Here is a 23,105-nt window from a genome sequence, read left to right on the forward strand (position 1 = left end):
CCCTATGTACAAGAATATATCTACTATAATACTGCTCCTATGTACAAGAATATAACAACTATAATACTGCTCCTTATAAACAAGAATATAACTACTATAATACTGCCTCCTATGTACAAGAATATAACTACTATAATACTGCCCCTATGTACAAGAATATAACTACTATAATACTGACCCCTATGTACAAGAATATAACTACTATAATACTGCCCCTATGTACAAGAATATAACTACTATAATACAGCTCCTATGTACAAGAATATAACTAATATAATACTGCCCCCTATGTACAAGAATATTACTACTATAATACTGCCTATGAAAAAACCTGAGAGTCTGAACTGAAACATAAATTGATGTGCATGCAAAGTGTAAATGCATGTTCACATGAGGCCATTAGACAGAAAAAAAACAAAAACAAAAGCAAAATACACAAATACCTGAAAGTAAATGGATAAATTGCACAGTGCATAAAAATAATGATAAATAATAAAGGGTATTTAGTTAACATAAATTTTGATCAAAATAATGTAAAAGCCATCCCGCCACGTCACGGCAACCCTTATGGGACAGTCCTAACTGTAATATTAAAAACCTTACCATTTGTCAAGTGACATACATATGGATAAGGGCAGAGGGATTGAAACCCTAGTAGAAGCATAGGCCTGAGGCAGAATAAACCTTTCAGCTCAAACAAAGGGCGGCCACACCCTTATATGCACTAAAGCACATTGAACTACAAAGAAAAAACCTGGGAGTCTGAACTGAAATAATAATAATATAATACTGCCTATGTACAAGAATATAACTACTATAATACTGCTTCTATGTACAAGAATATAACTACTATAACACTGCCCCCATGTATAAGAATATTACTACTATAAAACTGCCCCTATGTACAAGAATATAACTACTATAATACTGCCCCATGTACAAGAATATAACTACTATAATACTGCCCCATGTACAAGAATATAACTACTATAATACTGCCCCTATGTACAAGAATATAACTACTATAATACTGCTCCCTATGTACAAGAATATAACTACTATAATACTGCTCCCTATGTACAAGAATATAACTACTATAATACTGCTCCCTATGTACAAGAATATAACTACTATAATACTGCTCCCTATGTACAAGAATATAACTACTATAATACTGCTCCTATGTACAAGAATATAACTACTGTAATACTGCTCCTATGTACAAGAATATAACTACTATAATACTGCTCCTATGTACAAGAATATAACTACTATAATACTGCTCCTATGTACAAGAATATAACTACTATAATACTGCCCCATGTACAAGAATATAACTACTATAATACTGCCCCCTATGTACAAGAATATAACTACTATAATACTGCTCCTATGTACAAGAATATAACTACTATAATACTGCCCCTATGTACAAGAATATAACTGCTATAATACTGCCCCCTATGTACAAGAATATAACTACTATAATTCTGCCCCCTATGTACAAGAATATAACTACTATAATACTGCTCCTATGTACAAGAATATAACTACTATAATACTGCTCCTATGTACAAGAATATAACTACTATAATTCTGCCCCCTATGTACAAGAATATAACTATTATAATACTGCCCCCTATGTACAAGAATATAACTCCTATAATACTGCTCCTATGTACAAGAATACAACTACTATAATACTGCCCCTATGTACAAGAATATAACTACTATAATACTGCCCCATGTACAAGAATATAACTACTATAATACTGCCCCCTATGTACAAGAATATAACTACTATAATACTGCTCCTATGTACAAGAATATAACTACTATAATACTGCCCCCTATGTACAAGAATATAACTACTATAATTCTGCCCCCTATGTACAAGAATCTAACTACTATAATACTGCCCCTATGTACAGGAATATAACTAGTATAATCACATGCGAACAACCATTAAATCAATGTTGCATTTTATTTCATGTGCTTAGACCTATTACATATATACATTTTCCTTGATAACAAAAATATAAAACTAAAACCATCTTTAGATTTATACATGATAATGAGAATTAATTAAATAAGTTTACTGAAAATAGCTTAGTATTTAGTTCCTGCATTTACCGTTCGTGTTTGATCCTTTTTGTTACTATTCTAAACCAGTAAAGAAAACTTGATTTTCACAGTCCTTTAAGTTAAAATTAATAAATATAAAAAAATTATAAACTAAAAACTTTAAAAGTGCAAAAGTCACTTCACGGGTTGAAACTATGTCCAGCTGAATTGATTCTGTTTCCTCGGCTGCACGACTTCCACCTTTAAGTCTTTCTGCTCCTCCTCAGAGTCTACAAGTTGGTACCCTAGCATGTTCATGGCCCCTTTACAAACATCTTGAATCTTTTTCACTTTCTGAAATGGGAGGACGTTCCTCCAGGCCTGAGAAATGTTGACGGCATTGCGAGATGTGATTGTGAAGGCTTCCTTCTTGTCTCCAGAACTCCGGCCATGAGTGATGTTGTAGATCCACGTCTTTAGCTTGTCAGTAAGTTTCAATTTAGCAAATTTATACATCTCGGAGATCTCCCGCAAAGGGTCTCGAACCACATCCTCGTACCTCATCAGCATGTATCGGTCTTTGAGGAAACTGGGAGCTTTGTAGGCCGCTGTTTCATAGATCTGGACATGACTTCGACAGATTTCCTGGATCACTTGATATTTGTAGTCGTCTACTTGGGTCCCATTGGTGTTGAGGACAATCCCATTATCTCTCAGAAATGATTTTACTGACTGCTCCCGGGATTTTGCCACTGCTCTAGGATCCCGAACCAAATGAAGGATCTTCAAGTTTAGTGATGGGTCAGTAAGAAGGGGATACAAGACTTTCAAGTCAAAGAAGCGGACCTCTTTTATAACCACATGACTATACATGTTGCAGGCTTGTTCAACGTTGTAAAAGGGATATTTTCCACATAGAGTCTTACAGTTGATCTCATTAGTGATCTCATCACGGGGAAAAGAATTGCAAGCCGGGACCGTACATAAGGCTCTGCTGACAGCCCACTGGAAGAGGGTAGAAACGTTCCTTGCTTTTGGCATGTAGGAGTCAAAAACAGACATGTCGCACAGGAAAACAGATCTTACTAGGTCCCTCACTGCCATGTGGAGAACCTTGGCACCATTCTGAAACATGGTCACCCACACATGCCAGGCAGGCTCCATCAAGTAGAAAACATCCGGGTGCTGACTGAAGATCTGTCCAACAAAGGAAGACCCCGACCTCCAGGAGGAAAGGATGAGAAGGTGGACTTTCTCCTTGCCATCTGTATCTGAGAAGTGAATGTTCTGTCTTGAGTACAATACGAGCAGAAATACAGTTTGTACCACCAGAAGTCCCGTAGCCACAGAGCCATTAATTCTTAACTTGACCATGATGTCCACGTTCTTAGATCACTGGAGAAAGAAGGAAGACAACAATGTATTAATTATCTATGGAGGTTTGAAGCACGCAGCAAACTGACACTACCGATGGTGCCACACAAGGAAAAAGGTCAATCCTTATATTAACGAAATTCACAAATAAGCCTCCGAGGCTACAACACTAGAACATTGATGGCTTGCTCTCTTCCAGATTATGTGACTGGTCAATGTTCTGCAATAAGGAGACTGATGATGTCCAGTCGGACTCCTAAATTTTCCTATGCTCTCCCAAGCAATGCTCTCCAGTCTAGAAATATTTTTTCACTGTACTTCTACATCCGAGTTGGAAGGTAGACATAGTGAAAAGTGATGAGCAAACTCGTGGATGTTCGGACAGACTTTTAAAAAATTCCAGTAACTTGACATCGGACACCGAACCCTATATAAGTCAATGGGGACCCGAACTTCAGTGCTGCAAAATGGTCAGAGTAAGGGCTAGGGGGCTGCAAAACGAAGAAAAAGGGGGAAAGAGCAGGACAATTGCCCTGCAAACAAATGTGGATAAGGAAATGAATAGGAAGTAAATGAATAACATTAAAATTTTAACAGTGCCCTCACAGAGACTGAGGCGTGCTACCTCTAGTCCAGTTGAAAATGTCACCCACAGAGCATGGAGCACAGTGCACCCACAGCTCCAAAATGTCTGCTCCAGTAGCGTGCGTTACAAATGTCGCCGATGAAAACCTGGTAGTATGATCTTGGATCGAACTGGCGGTCCGCAGCGAAGCTTGCTACTGGCAGTCCAGTTAAAAAATTCACCCAATGACATTGTTTTCACATTTATCCCACAGAAGCTGATAATAAATGTCACCCACAGTGCATGGTGCACAGTACCCCCAAAGAATCTAATTCAAAATTTCATCCACAGACCATGGTCCAGAGTACTCCCACATAATCTTATTAAAAATTTCACCCACAGAGCATGTTTTCACTAGAGATGAGCGGTGTTCGACTAGAACTGTTCGCCAATCTCAAATTCGAGCTGTTTTGGGCGGTGTTCGAGTTGTTCGACGAACCCGAACGATTTGCAAAAAATTCGGCTGTTCGAGGTTATGTTCGATAACTGTTCGTGCACCAAAAGCGTGTCCTGCATGTCTGGTGCTATTTAGAGCACCAATCATGCAGGGATTGTCTGCCACTCACTGTAATGCCACAGCCATGGTGGTTGTGGCATTACAGTGATTGCCCAAATCGATGGGAACAGTGCCAACAGTGAAACATGAAAAGCCGGCAATTCAGCAGCGGCATACACCGGTACCCGACAATTTAGAACCGAAAGAATAGAGCTTCACACATAGATTAGATAGATATAAACATGTCAGTCACATATATATGAAGTACAGTGACAGTGATTACTGTACTTGTCATTTAGTGTAAAGGATTTATCAAAAAAAATAATAGTGTTTTCATGCACCGTCTCTTTAAAAAAGCCGGCCGGCAATTCAGCATCTGTACCCGACAATTTATAACAGACAGAATAGAGCTTCACACATAGATTAGATAGATAGAAACATGTCAGTCACATATATATGAAGTACAGTGATAGTGTTGGTTACTGTACTTGTCATTTAGTATTAAAATAAAGGATTTATTAAAAAAATTGGCGTGGGGTTCCCCTTAATTTTAGGCTCTAGCAGAGGTTAAGCAGACAGCTGGGGCAGATGTTTGAAGCCTGGGAAGGGGGTAATACCCACGGAGCTTCCCAGGCTACTAATATCAGCCCCCAGCTGAATACATAGCCTTTACTAGCTATTAAAATGGGAGACCCCCCCAAAAAAATGACGTGGGGTCCCCCCTAATTTAATAGCTAGCAAAGGCTAGGCAGACAGCTGGGGGCTGATATTAATAGCCCAGGAAGGGTGCCATGAATATTGGCCCCCTCCCAGGCTAGAAACACCAGCCGTCAGCCGCCCCAGAAATGGCGCATTCATAGGATGCGCCAATTCTGGCACTTAGCCTCGCTCTTCCACGCTGCCCTGGTGCGGTGGCAGGGGGTAATAGGGCTGGGGTTGATGTCAGCTTATAATGCCAGCTGACATCAAGCCCAGGTTAGTAATGGAGAGGCGTCTATAAGACACCCCCATTACTAACCCCATAGTCAAAGTTAAAAAAAACACAAACACCCAGAATAAAGTCCTTTAATTGAAATAAAGACACAATTCTTTATTGTTCTAAATTAAACCATACTTACCGTCACGCCCATTCCAGCTGAAGCCAACGATCTCCTGTAATAAAAATAAAATAATAAAGCAACCTCATCCTTACCTTTCCATGGTTCCCACGACAGCTTCAGCTCTGCTACATCGAGATGACAGGCTGGACCGCAGCAGAACGCCGCCATCCAGCCTGTCATCCCGCAGACACTGAGAAGAGCAGGCTTGCTTGCGCTCCACATTGTCTCTGTGTGACGGCATAAAGATGAGCCGAGGTCATGTCCAATGAACTCGGCTCACCTCATGCACGTCACTTACAGCGTGGGAAAATTCTCCTGCACTCAGCGCTTCAGCGTGAGAATTCTCCCACGCTGTAAGTGACGTGCATGAGGTGAGCCGAGTTCATTGGACATGACCTCGGCTCATCTTTATGCCGTCACAGAGAGACAATGTGGAGCGCAAGCAAGCCTGCTCTTCTCAGTGTCTGCGGGATGACAGGCTGGATGGCGGCGTTCTGCTGCGGTCCAGCCTGTCATCTCGATGTAGCAGAGCTGAAGCTGTCGTGGGAACCATGGAAAGGTAAGGATGAGGTTGGTTTATTATTTTTCTTTTATTGCAGGAGATCGTTGGCTTCAGCTGGAATGGGCGTGATGGTAAGTATGGTTTAATTTAGAACAATAAAGAATTGTGTGTTTATTTCAATTAAAGGACTTTATTCTGGGTGTTGTGTTTTTTTTAAATACTTTACTAGAAATTCATGGCGGTCATGTCTAATACTGGCGTGACCCCATGAATTTTGGGCTTAGGGCCAGCTGATAATACCAAGCTGGCCCTAACCCCTTTATTACCCAGTGAGCCACCGCACCAGGGCCCTGGATGAGTTGGGTACAGCGCCAGAAGATGGCGCTTCTATGAACGCGCCATTTTCCGGGGTGGCTGCGGACTGCAATTTGCAGCTGGGAGGGCCCAGAAAGCTTGGGTCTCCCTGCGCTGCAGATTCCAGCCCCCAGCTGCCTAGTTGTATCTGGCTGGACACAAAAATAGGGCGAAGCCCCACGTATTTTTTTTTTAATTATTTCATGAAATTCATGAAATAATTAAGAAAAAAAGGCCTTCCCTATATTGTTGTGTCCGGCCAGGTACAAATAGGCAGCTGGTGGTTGGGGGCAGCCCGTTCCTGCCTGCTGTACCCGGCTGGACACAAATATAGGGCGAAGCCCCACATCAATTTTTTTTTAATTATTTCATGAATTTCCTGAAATAATTTAAAAAAAAATTGACGTGGGGCTTCGCCCTGTTTTTGTGTCCAGCCAGGTACAACTATGCAGCTGGGGGCTGGAATGTGCAGCGCAGGGAGGCCCAAGCTTTCTGGGCCCCCCCCCCCGCTGCAAATTGCAGTCCGCAGCCACCCCGGAAAATGGCGCGTTCATAGAAGCGCCATCTTCTGGCGCTGTACCCAACTCATCCAGGGCCCTGATGCGGTGGCTCACTGGGTAATAAAGGGGTTAGGGCCAGCTTGGCATTATCAGCTGGCCCCAAGCCCAAAATTCATGGGGTCACGCCAATATTAGACATGACCACCATGAATTTCTAGTAAAGTATTTAAAAAAAACACAACACCCAGAAAAAAGTCCTTTAATTGAAATAAACACACAATTCTTTATTGTTCTAAATTAAACCATACTTACCATCACGCCCATTCCAGCTGAAGCCAACGATCTCCTGAAATAAAAGAAAAATAATAAAGCAACATCATCCTTACCTTTCCATGGTTCCCATGACAGCTTCAGCTCTGCTACATCGAGATGACAGGCTGGACCGCAGCAGAACGCTGCCATCCATCCTGTCATCCCGCAGACACTGAGAAGCGCAGGCTTGCTTGCGCTCCACATTGTCTCTCTGTGAGGGCATCCAGATGAGCCGAGTTAATGTCCAATGAACTCGGCTCACCTCATGCACGTCACTGACAGCGTGGGAAAATTCTCCTGCACTCAGCGCTTCAGCGTGGGAGAATTCTCACGCTGAAGCGCTGAGTGCAGGAGAATTCTCCCACGCTGTCAGTGACGTGCAGGAGGTGAGCTGAGTTCATTGGACATGACCTCGGCTCATCTGGATGCCGTCACAGCCAGACACTGAGGAGCACAAGCATGCCTGCTCTTCTCAGTGTCTGCGGGATGACAGGCTGGATGGCAGCGTTCTGCTGCGGTCCAGCCTGTCTTCTCGATGTAGCAGAGCTGAAGCTGTCGTGGGAACCATGGAAAGGTAAGGATGATGTTGCTTTATTATTTTTCTTTTATTGCAGGAGATCGTTGGCTTCAGCTGGAATGGGCGTGATGGTAAGTATGGTTTAATTTAGAACAATAAAGGATTGTGTCTTTATTTCAATTAAAGGACTTTATTCTGGGTGTTTGTGTTTTCTTTTAACTTTGACTATGGGGTTAGTAATGGGGGTGTCTTATAGACGCCTCTCCATTACTAACCTGGGCTTGATGTCAGCTGGCATTATAAGCTGACATCAACCCCAGCCCTATTACCCCCTGCCACCGCTACAGGGCAGCGTGGAAGAGCGAGGCTAAGTGCCAGAATTGGCGCATCCTATGAATGCGCCATTTCTGGGGCGGCTGACGGCTGGTGTTTCTAGCCTGGGAGGGGGCCAATATTCATGGCACCCTTCCTGGGCTATTAATATCAGCCCCCAGCTGTCTGCCTAGCCTTTGCTAGCTATTAAATTAGGGGGGACCCCACGTCATTTTTTTGGGGGGGTCCCCCATTTTAATAGCTAGTAAAGGCTATGTATTCAGCTGGGGGCTCATATTAGTAGCCTGGGAAGCTCCGTGGGTATTACCCCCTTCCCAGGCTTCAAACATCTGCCCCAGCTGTCTGCTTAACCTCCGCTAGAGACTAAAATTAAGGGGAACCCCACGCCAATTTTTTTTAATAATAAATCCTTTATTTTAATACTAAATGACAAGTACAGTAACCAACACTATCACTGTACTTCATATATATGTGACTGACATGTTTCTATCTATCTAATCTATGTGTGATGCTCTATCTTTCTGTTATAAATTGTCGGGTACAGATGCTGAATTGCCGGCCGGCTTTTTTAAAGAGACGGTGCATGAAAACACTATTATATTTTTTAATAAATCCTTTACACTAAATGACAAGTACAGTAAGCAACACTGTCACTGTACTTCATATATATGTGACTGACATGTTTCTATCTATCTAATCTATGTGTGAGGCTCTATTCCTTCTTGTCTAAATTGTCGGGTACCGGTGTATGCCGCTGCTGAATTGCCGGCCGGCTTTTTTAAAGAAAGCGTCTTCTGAGCAGTTTGTCAGCTTTTGGACACCTTTGAAGGTGTTTTCTATGTGTTTCTATGTGTTTTTGTTTGCCTGCCATTGGTTTTAACGGTGTTCGACGGTGTTCTAAGGTGTTCGACGAACAGTTCCTCGAACATCCCGGTGTTCGACGAACCGAACCGAACCCGAACACTACGGGGGTGGCTCAACACTAGTTTTCACATTTCCCCCATAGCTCCAAAATTTCATCTCCAGTAGTGTGCAAGCAGACGCTAACCAAAAGCTGGTAGTAAGATCTTGGATCAAGCTGGTGGTCCACCGTGAAGTTTGCTACTGGCAGTCCAACTAAAAATGTCACCCACAGAGCATGGGGTAGAGTAACCCCACAGAAGCAGCTTATAAATTTCACCCACAGAGCCAAACTTTTATCTTCAAAAGTCCCCAGGAAAAAGCAACAGCGAAACGTGCGTCGGGGCTCCTTGCCTGAGCTCACACAGTCTCATACATGTATCCTTTAACACTATTGTATATCTACCTATGCAACCATTGTATGGATCCCTCCCTTCTGTAACTGTACTTTATTCTCTGTGCCCACCCTTTGCTGCTCCTAGTGTTCTACCTCACTTTGTCCTTGTTTGCACGTGCTTTTTTGCACGTTTATTTGCTAGCTTTGAGTGCTTTTATTATGTGCTTCAATCATTGATAATCACTGGACATTTTATTAATTGTACTATTCTCCTATGCACTATATCTCTGCACCTTAGCTATCCTTGACATTATGTGCAGCTAGTAACTTCATACTCTATTTATTGTTTGATTTTCAGATCTGAATTATCCTTTCTCCACCTGCATTTGCATTGTGTATATATAGTAAGAACTTCTACATCTCTTACCCTCTAGTAGTTTTTTTCCACTGCACTTTAATGCATTAATAGTGTCTTTTATCATGAAACTCGGTAATTTATCTATTCGCCCACTAGATGACCTTACTATATTATGGTGACCTTGCTTTGTGATTTTTTTGTTGCTATCTGGATTCCCCTGTATTGTACATTATGTACTCATTGTGACTATGTCAGCCCTGGCTTTACTCTGCTCTCTATTTATCCCCATTTACTAAAATTTTATTGTTACTTTTTAATAAGTGAATAATAAAGATTTCTAGATTTTATCATTTGGGTGTATCTACTTCCCTTTTTTTTTTAGGTATATATCCCTCCAGGGTAAGCCCGACCCATGGCACAGTGGGTCCACACCCACCAGCATTACATAGCCTATATTACTGGGAGAGACACACAGACCTAACATCCAGCCTATATTACTGGGAGAGACACACAGACCTCACATCCAGCCTATATTACTGGGAGAGACACACAGACCTCACATCCAGCCTATATTACTGGGAGAGACACACAGACCTCACATCCAGCCTATATTACTGGGAGAGACACACAGACCTCACATCCAGCCTATATTACTGGGAGAGACACACAGACCTCACATCCAGCCTATATTACTGGGAGAGACACACAGACCTCACATCCAGCCTATATTACTGGGAGAGACACACAGACCTCACATCCAGCCTATATTACTGGGAGAGACACACAGACCTCACATTCAGCCTATATTACTGGGAGAAATACACAGACCTCACATCTAGCCTACAGTGAGTACGGAAAGTATTCAGACCCCTTTAAAATTTTCACTCTTTGTTTCATTGCAGCTATTTGGTAAATTCTAAAACGTTCATTTTTTTTTCATTAAAGTACACTCTGCACCCCATCTTGACTTAAAAAAAATAGAAATGTAGAAATTTTTGCAAATTTATTAAAAAGAAAAACTGAAATATCAGTCATAAGTATTGAGACCCTTTGCTCAGACACTCATATTTAAGCCACATGCTGTCCATTTCCTTGTGATCCTCCTTGAGATGGTTCTACTCCTTCATTGGAGTCCAGCTGTGTTTAATTAAACTGATAGGACTTGATTTGGAAAGGCGCACACCTGTCTATATAAGACCTCACAGCTCACAGTGCATGTCAGACCAAATGAGAATCATGAGCTCAAAGGAACTGCCCAAGGAGCTCAGAGACAGAATTGTGGCAAGGAACAGATCTGGCCGAGGTTATAAAATAATTTCTGGATTACTCAAGGTTCCTAAGAGCACAGTGGCCTCCATAATCCTTAAATGGAAGAAGTTTGGGACCACCAGGAGTCTTCCTAGACCTGGCCGTCCAGCCAAACTGAGCAATCGTGGGAGAAGAGCCTTGGTGAGAGAGGTAAAGAAGAACCCCAAGATCACTGTGGCTGAGCTCCATAGATGCAGTAGGGAGATGGGAGAAAGTTCCACAATGTCAACTATCACTGCAGCCCTCCACCAGTCGGGCCTTTATGGCAGAGTGGCCCGACAGAAGCCTCTCCTCAGTGCAAGACATATGAAAGCCCGCATAGAGTTTGCTCAAAAACACATGAAGGACTCCCAGACTATGAGAAATAAGATTCTCTGGTCTGATGAGATGAAGATAGAACTTTTTGGTGATAATTCTAAGCGGTATGTATGGAGAAAACCAGGCACTGCTCATGACCTGCCCAATACAATCCCAACAGTGAAACATGGTGGTGGCAGCATCATGCTATGGGGGTGTTTTTCAGCTGCAGGGACAGGACAACTGGTTGCAATTGAAGGAAACATGAATGCGGCCAAGTACAGAGATATCCTGGATGAAAACCTCTTCCAGAGTGCTCTGGGCCTCAGACTTGGCTGAAGGTTCACATTCCAACAGGACAATGACCCTAAGCACACAGCTAAAATAACAAAGGAGTGGCTTCAGAACAACTCTGTGACCATTCTTGACTGGCCCAGCCAGAGCCCTGACCTAAACCCAATTGAGCATCTCTGGAGAGACCTGAAAATGGCTGTCCATCAACGTTCACCATCCAACCTGACGGAACTGGAGAGGATCTGCAAGGAAGAATGGCAGAGGACCCCCAAATCCAGGTGTGAAAAACTTGTTGCATCATTCCCAAGAAGACTCATGGCTGTACTAGCTCAAAAGGGGGCTTCTACTCAATACCGAGTAAAGGGTCTGAATACTTATGACCATGTGATATTTCAGTTTTCTTTATTAATAAATTTACAAAAATTTCTACATTTCTGTTTTTTTTTCAGTCAATATGGGGTGCAGAGTGTCCCTTAATGAGAAAAAAAATTAACTTTTTAGAATTTACCAACTAGCTGCAAAGAAACAGAGTGAAAAATTTAAAGGGGTCTGAATACTTTCCGTACCCACTGTATATTACTGGGAGAGACATGCAGACCTCACATCCAGATCCAGCCTATATTACTGGTAGAGACATGCAGACCTTACATCTAGCCTATATTACTGGGAAAGACATGCAGACCTTACATCCAGCCTATATTACTGGGAGACACATAAATTGGCCAAATTATGCGCAAAAAACCTTCATTTTTCAAAGTGACATTAGTCTAGATACAATATTTCTTATATTTTCATGTATGGAGTGCCGAAGTTCTTTTTTGCAATTGAGATTACTCTTTTCTTCAGAGCACCCGAATAGACCAGTGAGCGACCCCTCTCTTTTTTCTATTAATCATTTTTGGGATCCCGCTCCTGGAGCATTGCAGCAGGTACGTGTTCACACTATTAGAAGTTTGACAGCCTTTTTTCTGACCATGTGTCCCTCCCATTCAGTCACAGGTGGTTTTAACTAGCTCTACCAGCCCATACATTGTAGGTTAAAAGCCCAAGCAGAGACATATTGTCCATACAGGCTTACAGCCCAAGAGTGGCATATCCAGTGGTAGCGTAGCGTAGTTTCCCATCATACGAAGGTGACCTTGTCGTGGTTGATGGGCACACATAAATTGGCCAAATTATGCGCAAAAAACCTTCATTTTTCAAAGTGACATTAGTCTAGATACAATATTTCTTATATTTTCATGTATGGAGTGCCGAAGTTCTTTTTTGCAATTGAGATTACTCTTTTCTTCAGAGCACCCGAATAGACCAGTGAGCGACCCCTCTCTTTTTTCTATATTACTGGGAGAGACATGCAGACCTTACATCCTGCCTGCCTATATTACTGGGATAAATAGACAGAGCTCATATCCTGCCTATATTACTGGGAGAAAGACATACACCTCAAATCCAGCCTATATGCCTAGGAGAGACACACAGACCTCAGATAAAGCCTATATTACGGGGAAAGATGCAGAGTGCTCACATCCAGCCTATATTACAGAGAGAGACACTCCAACAAGAAACCAATCTAAAACTCATATTAGGTTGTAAACTATATCAGGAGTCTGAAAAATGAAATGAATAATTGAAGACTGAAACTTAGTACCTTTCTACTAACTAAAGGTAATTGTGATGATTTCCGCTACCACTGGGGTGAAGATAGGGTGAAGGTCGCTACATGTGTTAATAAAGATTGTTCTATGATTAGTGTGTACACTTACATAAATATCCATGTATAAAAATGAGAGGATATTCAATATAAAGGGTATCCTATAGAGAATAGGGTGCGGCAGTGACATTTCCAACTGGTAACTGAACAGCCATTGCTCTGATTGCACTGTCCCGTCCATATGTTACAGTCACCAGTTCATTCTAATGGCAGACGTACATCTCTGTGTATTGTCTGTTACTAGCCGCTGATTTGGGCATTTTCTAAAGCCGGAACCATGGAGATCCACCGATCACAAGATGGAAAATAGGCAGCGATGAGATATTTCACATTGAATCATCAGTCTCAGCAGCTTGTTAGACAAGTTTAATGGGCAAGATGCACTTAGGTCCAAATAGTAGTGAAAAATCAATTTCACTTTTTTTTTTTTTTTCACATAAAACCTGACATTTGGGAACAAAGAACTGATTCGAGACACTGTCACCTCCGCACATCTATGTATTCACAGAGATCCTAATCTGTGATCCCAGGACAATGTACAAACCAGTTCTGAGTGGGTGCATTATATGCGTTAGGGATTCTTTTTTTCTATCTACGTCAGGTATTTTCTGACACCCGACGACATGTTAAGTCAGACCTTTGCATGAGTAATCCTTGCGTACCACTAGGAATGTCACACTCAGCGAGATTCTTCACGTGCTTTGGAATAATGCAGTTGTAGTTCTCCAATATAACCACATGGGGGCAGTAGCTGGCCATTAACCACAACTGAGCTTGAGAGCGAAAATGAGTGACATCATCAAAATTAGAAAAATATCCATATTCCATCATAAATACCTATAAAATGCAAATATATTTAGTCGGGCCAGTAAATTATACAGGTGTCATACAATTAATGTAGTAATGACTCACCTTAGCTAAGGAAATCAATATCATCCCTTATATTAAAGCGAATCTGGCAGCAGGATTTTTGATATTTATTCTAAGAGCAGAATAATATAAGGCAAGAGACCCGGATTCCAGGGATGTGGCAGTTATTAGGATGTGTCTTGTAGTTTCAATACAATTAGTATTTTATCAGCAGGATATTATCACTGCTGGACTAGGTTTCACATGCAGACCAGTCAGGCTTGTCGGTGTAACCCCGCCTCCACCACTGATTGGCAGCTTTCTGACAAATCACTGTACACAGAAAGCTGCCAATCAGAGATGTGGGCGGGGTTATACACAGCTCAGCATTCCAAGCTCTGCTAGATCTGTAGCAGAGAAAAACAGGGATTCTATCAAAACTGCACCAAGCAGCCCAGTAAGTGACACATCGCTGGAATCAGGGTCTCTGCCCCTATATCATACTCCAAAAACCTAGTTAGGACTAGGGTAATAAAACAGATACATAAAAAATAGTAGAAAAGATAACAATGTACAACTAAGGTTAGGGCTAGGATAATAAAATACATAGAAAAAAAATATTAAAAAAAAATTAACAATGTACAACTGAGGTTAGGGCTAAAGTAAAACAGATACATTAAAAATATAGTAAAAAAAATATATCAATGTACAACTAGGGTTAGGGCTATAGTTATCGGCTAGGGTATTAAAATAGATAAAGAAATAGAAATAAAAATGTAACAATGTACAACTAAGGTTTGGGCTAGGGTAATAAAATAGATAAAGAAATAGAAATAAAAATGTAACAATGTACAACTAAGGTTTGGGCTAGGGTAATAAAATAGATAAAGAAATAATGTAACAATGTACAACTAAGGTTTGGGCTAGGGTAATAAAATAGATAAAGAAATAAAAATGTAACAATGTACAACTAAGGTTTGGGCTAGGGTAATAAAATAGATAAAGAAATAGAAATAAAAATGTAACAATGTACAACTAAGGTTTGGGCTAGGGTAATAAAATAGATAAAGAAATAGAAATAAAAATGTAACAATGTACAACTAAGGTTTGGGCTAGGGTAATAAAATAGATAAAGAAATAGAAATAAAAATGTAACAATGTACAACTAAGGTTTGGGCTAGGGTAATAAAATAGATAAAGAAATAGAAATAAAAATGTAACAATGTACAACTAAGGTTTGGGCTAGGGTAATAAAATAGATAAAGAAATAGAAATAAAAATGTAACAATGTACAACTAAGGTTTGGGCTAGGGTAATAAAATAGATACAGTACATAAAAAATAGTAACATATACAACTAGGGTTAGGGCTAGGGTAATAAAATATTTATATAAAGAAATAGTAACAAAAATGTAACAATGTACAACTAAGGTTAGGGCTAGGGTAATAAAATAGATACATAAAAAAATAGCAAAAAAATATATAACAATGTACAAGTAAGGTTCGCGCTAGGGCTAGGATACTAAAATAGATACAGTACATAAAAAAAATAGTAAAAAAAAAATATAACAATGTACAGCTAAGGTTAGGGCTAGGATAATATAATAGATATATAAAAAAAATGTAGAATAATATAACAATGTACAACTAAGTTCAGAAGATAAGAAGAATGATCCAGCGTATCAGGCTATAAACTTGAATAAAACATAGCTTTTAATGAAGCCATTAAAAAATGCTGCTACCACCATAATAAGTCTTGGTGCACAGAAGAAGCACACGTGTCTCGCCCTAGTCTTAATCATGGTCTGTGGACTAGTGAACATATGGGTTGTAATTAAAGATATTCGTTATCATGTGTTCATTAGTCTCTGAGGTCAGTATGATTACCACAGACAAAAGTGAAATAAAAACGTTAGTAACAGTATATTATTATCCTCTAGAATTGATACCATTGACATGTAGAAAAAAAAAATATTTGTGGCACAAATATAGAGTAAATATAAAAGCTAGAGATAGACCATGTCCAAGCTGTGAACAAAACCGTCATTCATATTGTAGTATCAGATCCTGCCTGAGATTCAATCCAAAGGGCACTCGGGTTTCTAACATAAAAATCCAATATGATTCCCTATTTAGCAGTTTACGCCTATGGTCCCCACCCCCGGATAGGTCTATATACTATTTCTATGCCCTGAAATGTAAGTGCCGGAGCTCCCCCTTTCTGGTCTATGAACCAGGCTGCTCTGGCTGGATCCGAGCGAGGCTGACACTGCACCACACCCCAGTGGTCTGAGCGGACTTGATTTACTTCTTTCTAATGTACAACTAAGGTTAGGGCTAGGATAATAAAATAGATACTTTAAGGCCATGGCCCACTATCAGTATTTGGTCAGTATTTTTTCTCAGGAGCCAAAACCAGGAGAGGAACAATCAGAGAAAAGGTATAATAGAAACAAGTCACCAATTCTGCATTTATCACCCGCTCCTGAGAAAAAATACTGACCGAATACTGACCAAATACTGATAGTGGGGCCGTGGCCTAAAAAAGATAATTTACTGGTAACCTCACATCACTGCGATTTGCATACATAAAAGTCCGGACTGGGTCATAAAAGCAGCCCAGCCGCACAAACCCCACCAGCCCACATACTATAAGGGTCTGTGCACACGGTCAGTATTGGCAGCGCTTTGAACGCAGTATACAGTATATAGTATGATCGGCCACAGCTCCATTTACATGGTGCTCTACAGAGCTCCGATTCTCTGGATCATGGGGGTCCCATCAGTCGGATCTCCAGCGATTGGACAGTTATCCCCTATCCAGAGGAGAGAGGATTACTTAGGATAATCCATTTAAACAGGTTTTCCAATATTTATTTTTATTTGGCCATAGTAATATTGAAAATACTAAACCAATACTGACGCCTCTCCGACAACAGGACAGGCGGAGTGGTACTGTGCAGTGTATATACAAGACAGGAGGAGTGGTACTGTGCAGTGTATATGTACAGGACAGGAGGAGTGGTACTGTGCTGTGTATATATACAGGACAGGAGGAGTGGTACTGTGCATTGTATATATACAGGACAGGAGGAGTGGTACTGTGCTGTGTATATATACAGGACAGGAGGAGTGGTACTGTGCATTGTATATATACAGGACAGGAGGAGTGGTGCTGTGCTGTGTATATATACAGGACAGGAGGAGTGGTACTGTGCATTGTATATATACAGGACAGGAGGAGTGGTGCTGTGCTGTGTATATGTACAGGACAGGAGGAGTGGTACTGTGCTGTGTATATATACAGGACAGGAGGAGTAGTACTGTGCAGTGTATATATACAGGACAGGAGGAGTGGTACTGTGCAGTGTATATGTACAGGACAGGAGGAGTGGTACTGTGCAGTGTATATATACAGGACAGGAGGAGTGGTACTGTGCAGTGTATATACAAGACAGGAGGAGTGGTACTGTGCAATGTATATATACAGGACAGGAGCAGTGGTACTGTGCAGTGTATATATACAGGACAGGAGGAGTGGTACTGTGCAGTGTATATATACAGGACAGGAGGAGTGGTACTGTGCAGTGTATATATACAGGACAGGAGGAGTGGTACTGTGCAATGTATATATACAGGACAGGAGCAGTGGTACTGTGCAGTGTATATATACAGGACAGGAGGAGTGGTACTGTGCAGTGTATATACAGGACAGGAGCAGTGGTACTGTGCAGTGTATATACAGGACAGGAGGAGTGGTACTGTGCAGTGTATATATACAGGACAGGAGGAGTGGTACTGTGCAGTGTATATACAAGACAGGAGGAGTGGTACTGTGCAATGTATATATACAGGACAGGAGCAGTGGTACTGTGCAGTGTATATATACAGGACAGGAGGAGTGGTACTGTGCAGTGTATATATACAGGACAGGAGGAGTGGTACTGTGCAGTGTATATATACAGGACAGGAGGAGTGGTACTGTGCAGTGTATATATACAGGACAGGAGGAGTGGTACTGTGCAGTGTATATATACAAGACAGGAGGAGTGGTACTGTGCAATGTATATATACAGGACAGGAGCAGTGGTACTGTGCAGTGTATATATACAGGACAGGAGGAGTGGTACTGTGCAGTGTATATATACAAGACAGGAGGAGTGGTACTGTGCAATGTATATATACAGGACAGGAGCAGTGGTACTGTGCAGTGTATATATGCAGGACAGGAGGAGTGGTGCTGTGCAGTGTATATATACAAGACAGGAGGAGTGGTACTGTGCAGTGTATATACAGGACAGGAGGAGTGGTACTGTGCAGTGTATATACAGGACAGGAGCAGTGGTACTGTGCAGTGTATATACAGGACAGGAGGAGTGGTACTGTGCAGTGTATATACAGGACAGGAGGAGTGGTACTGTGCAGTGTATATATACAGGACAGGAGGAGTGGTACTGTGCAGTGTATATACAAGACAGGAGGAGTGGTACTGTGCAATGTATATATACAGGACAGGAGCAGTGGTACTGTGCAGTGTATATATACAGGACAGGAGGAGTGGTACTGTGCAGTGTATATATACAGGACAGGAGGAGTGGTACTGTGCAGTGTATATATACAGGACAGGAGCAGTGGTACTGTGCAGTGTATATATACAGGACAGGAGGAGTGGTACTGTGCAGTGTATATATACAGGACAGGAGGAGTGGTACTGTGCAGTGTATATATACAGGACAGGAGGAGTGGTACTGTGCAGTGTATATATACAGGACAGGAGGAGTGGTACTGTGCAGTGTATATACAAGACAGGAGGAGTGGTACTGTGCAGTGTATATATACAGGACAGGAGGAGTGGTACTGTGCAGTGTATATATACAGGACAGGAGGAGTGGTACTGTGCAGTGTATATACAAGACAGGAGGAGTGGTACTGTGCAATGTATATATACAGGACAGGAGCAGTGGTACTGTGCAGTGTATATACAGGACAGGAGCAGTGGTACTGTGCAGTGTATATACAGGACAGGAGCAGTGGTACTGTGCAGTGTATATACAGGACAGGAGGAGTGGTACTGTGCAGTGTATATATACAGGACAGGAGGAGTGGTTCTGTGCAGTGTATATACAAGACAGGAGGAGTGGTACTGTGCAGTGTATATATACAAGACAGGAGGAGTGGTACTGTGCAGTGTATATATACAGGACAGGAGGAGTGGTACTGTGCAGTGTATATACAGGACAGGAGCAGTGGTACTGTGCAGTGTATATACAGGACAGGAGCAGTGGTACTGTGCAGTGTATATACAGGACAGGAGCAGTGGTTCTGTGCAGTGTATATACAGGACAGGAGCAGTGGTACTGTGCAGTGTATATATACAGGACAGGAGAAGTGGTACTGTGCAGTGTATATATACAGGACAGGAGAAGTGGTGCTGTGCAGTGTATATACAAGACAGGAGGAGTGGTACTGTGCAGTGTATATATACAGGACAGGAGGAGTGGTACTGTGCAGTGTATATATACAGGACAGGAGGAGTGGTACTGTGCAGTGTATATATACAGGACAGGAGGAGTGGTACTGTGCAGTATATATACAGGACAGGAGCAGTGGTACTGTGCAGTGTATATACAGGACAGGAGCAGTGGTACTGTGCAGTGTATATACAGGACAGGAGCAGTGGTACTGTGCAGTGTATATATACAGGACAGGAGAAGTGGTGCTGTGCAGTGTATATATACAGGAGAGGAGGAGTGGTACTGTGCAGTGTATATATACAGGAGGAGTGGTGCTGTGCAGTGTATATATACAGGACAGGAGGAGTGGTGCTGTGCAGTGTATATATACAGGAGAGGAGGAGTGGTACTGTGCAGTGTATATATACAGGAGGAGTGGTGCTGTGCAGTGTATATATACAGGACAGGAGGAGTGGTGCTGTGCAGTGTATATATTCAGGACAGGAGGAGTGGTGCTGTGCAGTGTATATATTCAGGACAGGAGGAGTGGTACTGTGCAGTGTATATATACAGGACAGGAGGAGTGGTACTGTGCAGTGTATATATACAGGAGGAGTGGTGCTGTGCAGTGTATATATACAGGACAGGAAGAGTGGTACTGTGCAGTGTATATACAGGAATGGAGGAGTGGTACTGTGCAGTGTATATATACAGGACAGGAGGAGTGGTACTGTGCATTGTATATACAGGATAGGAGGAGTGATACTGTGCAGTGTATATATACAGGATAGAAGAAGTGGTACTGTGCAGTGTATATATACAGGACAGGAGAAGTGGTACTGTGCAGTGTATATATACAGGAGAGGAGGAGTGGTACTGTGCAGTGTATATATACAGGAGAGGAGGAGTGGTACTGTGCAGTGTATATATACAGGACAGGAGGAGTGGTACTGTGCAGTGTATATATACAGGAGAGGAGGAGTGGTACTGTGCAGTGTATACACACAGGACAGGAGGAGTGGTGCTGAGAGTAGCACCTGCCTCCTGAGCTCAAGCACTTCCAGGAGGAGGGTCGTCGTCTGCCTCTCTTCTCCCCAGGGAGAGGCAGGCCTACTGGGAGGCCGGCATGGCTTCCCAGCCTCCTATCCCCCGGTCTATGCCGGCGGGGGAGAAGGAGCCTCAACAACCGGCCCAGGAGGGAGTGAGGAGATCAGTAAGGGTGAGGAAGAGTACATCCACCTGCTCCAACCCCGAGACTGTTCACCGCCAGCCCAGAGAGGGAGACCGGGGCACCCCAGGCCCCAGGAACAAGAGCCCAGCAAGATCCTGGTGAGAGATGAGCTCCAGCGAGTCCACAAGTTCCTTCTCCTCCCGAGTGGTCGTCACGTTGCGAGAGTACGAGGATGCCGGCAAAGCACTAACCCAGCTGAAAGAGGAGCTGAGGGAGGCCCGGATCCTGAACACCCGGGCGTCCAACAAGGAAAGACCCGCGACCTCCCAGAGGTTTAAAGCCTTCAGAGACGAGGTGGTCAGGTCAGTGCTCCTCCGGGAGGGGATTGAGAAAAGCGCAGGTCCCTTCCTGGAGAGGTTTAAGAACCAGCGGCGGTTCTCAGAAATGAAGGGGTTAAACACCTCAGGAGAACCGCCAGCCGGCGTCCTTAGTGAAGAGGAGGGGGAGGATGAAGAGGTGACTGGAGTTTCAGTTGCTGGAGCCAGTGAGGGGCAGAGCCAGAGTTCCAGTGTTCTCCCTGCAGGGCAGAGGACTCTGACAGCAGAGGCTGGAGTGTCGGGGGAGGAAGAGGAAGGAGGACTGCTGAGGGAGATCCGACTGCTGGAGTCCCCAGTGGACCTGACAAAGTTTTCTTTCGGTGAGGACAAACCAGTGGAGGAGACCAAGAGGAGGAAGAGGAAGACCGGAGGAGCCGCACAGGAGGTGGTGAGTTACAAGTATGTACCAATGTCTGATGTTGCGCCTGCCACCTTCTGTTTAAACCCCACCAAACCTAAAGGCACGGGCTCTGCAGTGGGCTCGAGGCAGAGGCAAGGTGGGGAGAGGAGAAGGATGTCCGGTGATGCTGCCATCTGTGCGGGGAACAGTGCAGGGGGCGAGGCTGTGGAGGTACTCACAGCGCCGGACATAGGAAGGTCTGTGGAGTTTCCCTCCCTGCCCTCTGCGGCTAAGCCGGTTATCACCGGGGCTGGGGGGGCAGGAAGGGATGTGAAAAACACATTTGCAAGGAACACTGGGCACACTGCTGCGACAGGGGGGCAGTGTGCCCCAGCGCCCAAAAAGGACACTAAGACCCCAAAGTCTGTGGGTGCAGGGCGGGCAGAGGTGCCGAGAAAACAGTCTGCCCAGCACAAGGACCAAAATGCTCCAGTAGGGGGGCGGGGCGCTCCAGGAGACGACCTGCAGAAAGCCAGCAGCAACCAAAGGGAAACGGGTGTGGTGCTGCAGGGAAAGGAGTCTCTGGAAGTGCTCCCCTCCCCCGTCCCAGCAGGTGTGAGTGCAGAGACGCCAGACACAAGGGAGGAAGGAATGGAGGTGACTGTGGAAGGTGCAGAGAACAGCAGAGGTAATGGGGTGACAAGTAAAGGGAATGGAAGTAGTGGTGCAGTGAATGATGGGAGTAATGGAGGAGCAGATGGTGGGAGTAATGGTGGAGCAGATGGTGAGAGTAGTAGGAATGGTGGAAGTAGTGGTGCAGTGAATGATGATGCAGCAAATGGTGGGGGTAGTGGTGCAGTGAATGATGATGCAGCAAATGGTGGGGGTAGTGGTGGAATGAATGCTGGGAGTAGTGGGAATGGTGGGAGTAGTGGTGTAGCAAATGCTGGGGGTAGTGGTGTAATGAATGGTGGGAGTAGTGATGCAGCAAATGGTGGGAGAAGTAGTGGAGTGAATGATGGGAGTAATGGTCCTGCGAATGGTGTGAGTAGTAGTGGAGTGAATGGTGGGAGCAGCACTGGTGTTGGTGGGGGGGAAGTAGGCGCTGGTCCCGCTGCCCCCCCAGAATTGGCGGGGGCTTCAGCCCAAAGCAATTCAGGAGCTGTCAGTGCTGGGGTTAGTAGTGCGCCCTCGTCTGGTGGCCCTGGGGATGGTGACTTGCAACAGCAGCTCCTGGACGCCCTGAGGAGAGGGGAGAGCTCCATCACTGTAGAGGGGAGGGAGGTTGATCTGTCTTTCTGGATAGAGAGACATGGTCTTTCAGCCTTCCGAGATAGAGGGGCAGAGACTGTCTGGTCTCTGCCGACAACGGGGCAGAGGAGTAACCGTAGGAACGTGGTCCGTCTCCAGTGGGTAAGCAAGGATGCCTGTCCTGATAGGTCGAAGGTGGTTGAGCTCCTGCTGGGGATGGGCTTTGCGGCATATGACATCTTTGCCTTGATCCATCCCTACGGGACCTCCTACTTCGATGTCA

The 23,105-nt window shown here is 43.5% G+C and overlaps 1 protein-coding gene across 1 annotated transcript in view; it reads right to left on the minus strand.

The window, feature by feature from the left end:
• Positions 1 to 1,851: 1,851 nt before the first annotated feature.
• LOC141175954 (carbohydrate sulfotransferase 5-like) overlaps positions 1,852 to 23,105 on the minus strand; it is a 46,169-nt gene continuing 24,915 nt past the window's right edge. Inside the window, exon 2 of the mRNA XM_073659943.1 lies at positions 1,852 to 3,459. Within this exon, the coding sequence (XP_073516044.1) occupies positions 2,278 to 3,438 (1,161 nt within the window). The 5' untranslated portion in view covers positions 3,439 to 3,459 and the 3' untranslated portion in view covers positions 1,852 to 2,277. The remainder of the gene's footprint in view (positions 3,460 to 23,105) is intronic.

The sequence above is a fragment of the Phyllobates terribilis genome, unplaced genomic scaffold (genome assembly GCF_046119375.1).
Source record: "Phyllobates terribilis strain yellow unplaced genomic scaffold, ASM4611937v1 Scaffold_14__1_contigs__length_39327217, whole genome shotgun sequence".
Taxonomy (NCBI): Eukaryota; Metazoa; Chordata; class Amphibia; order Anura; family Dendrobatidae; genus Phyllobates; species Phyllobates terribilis.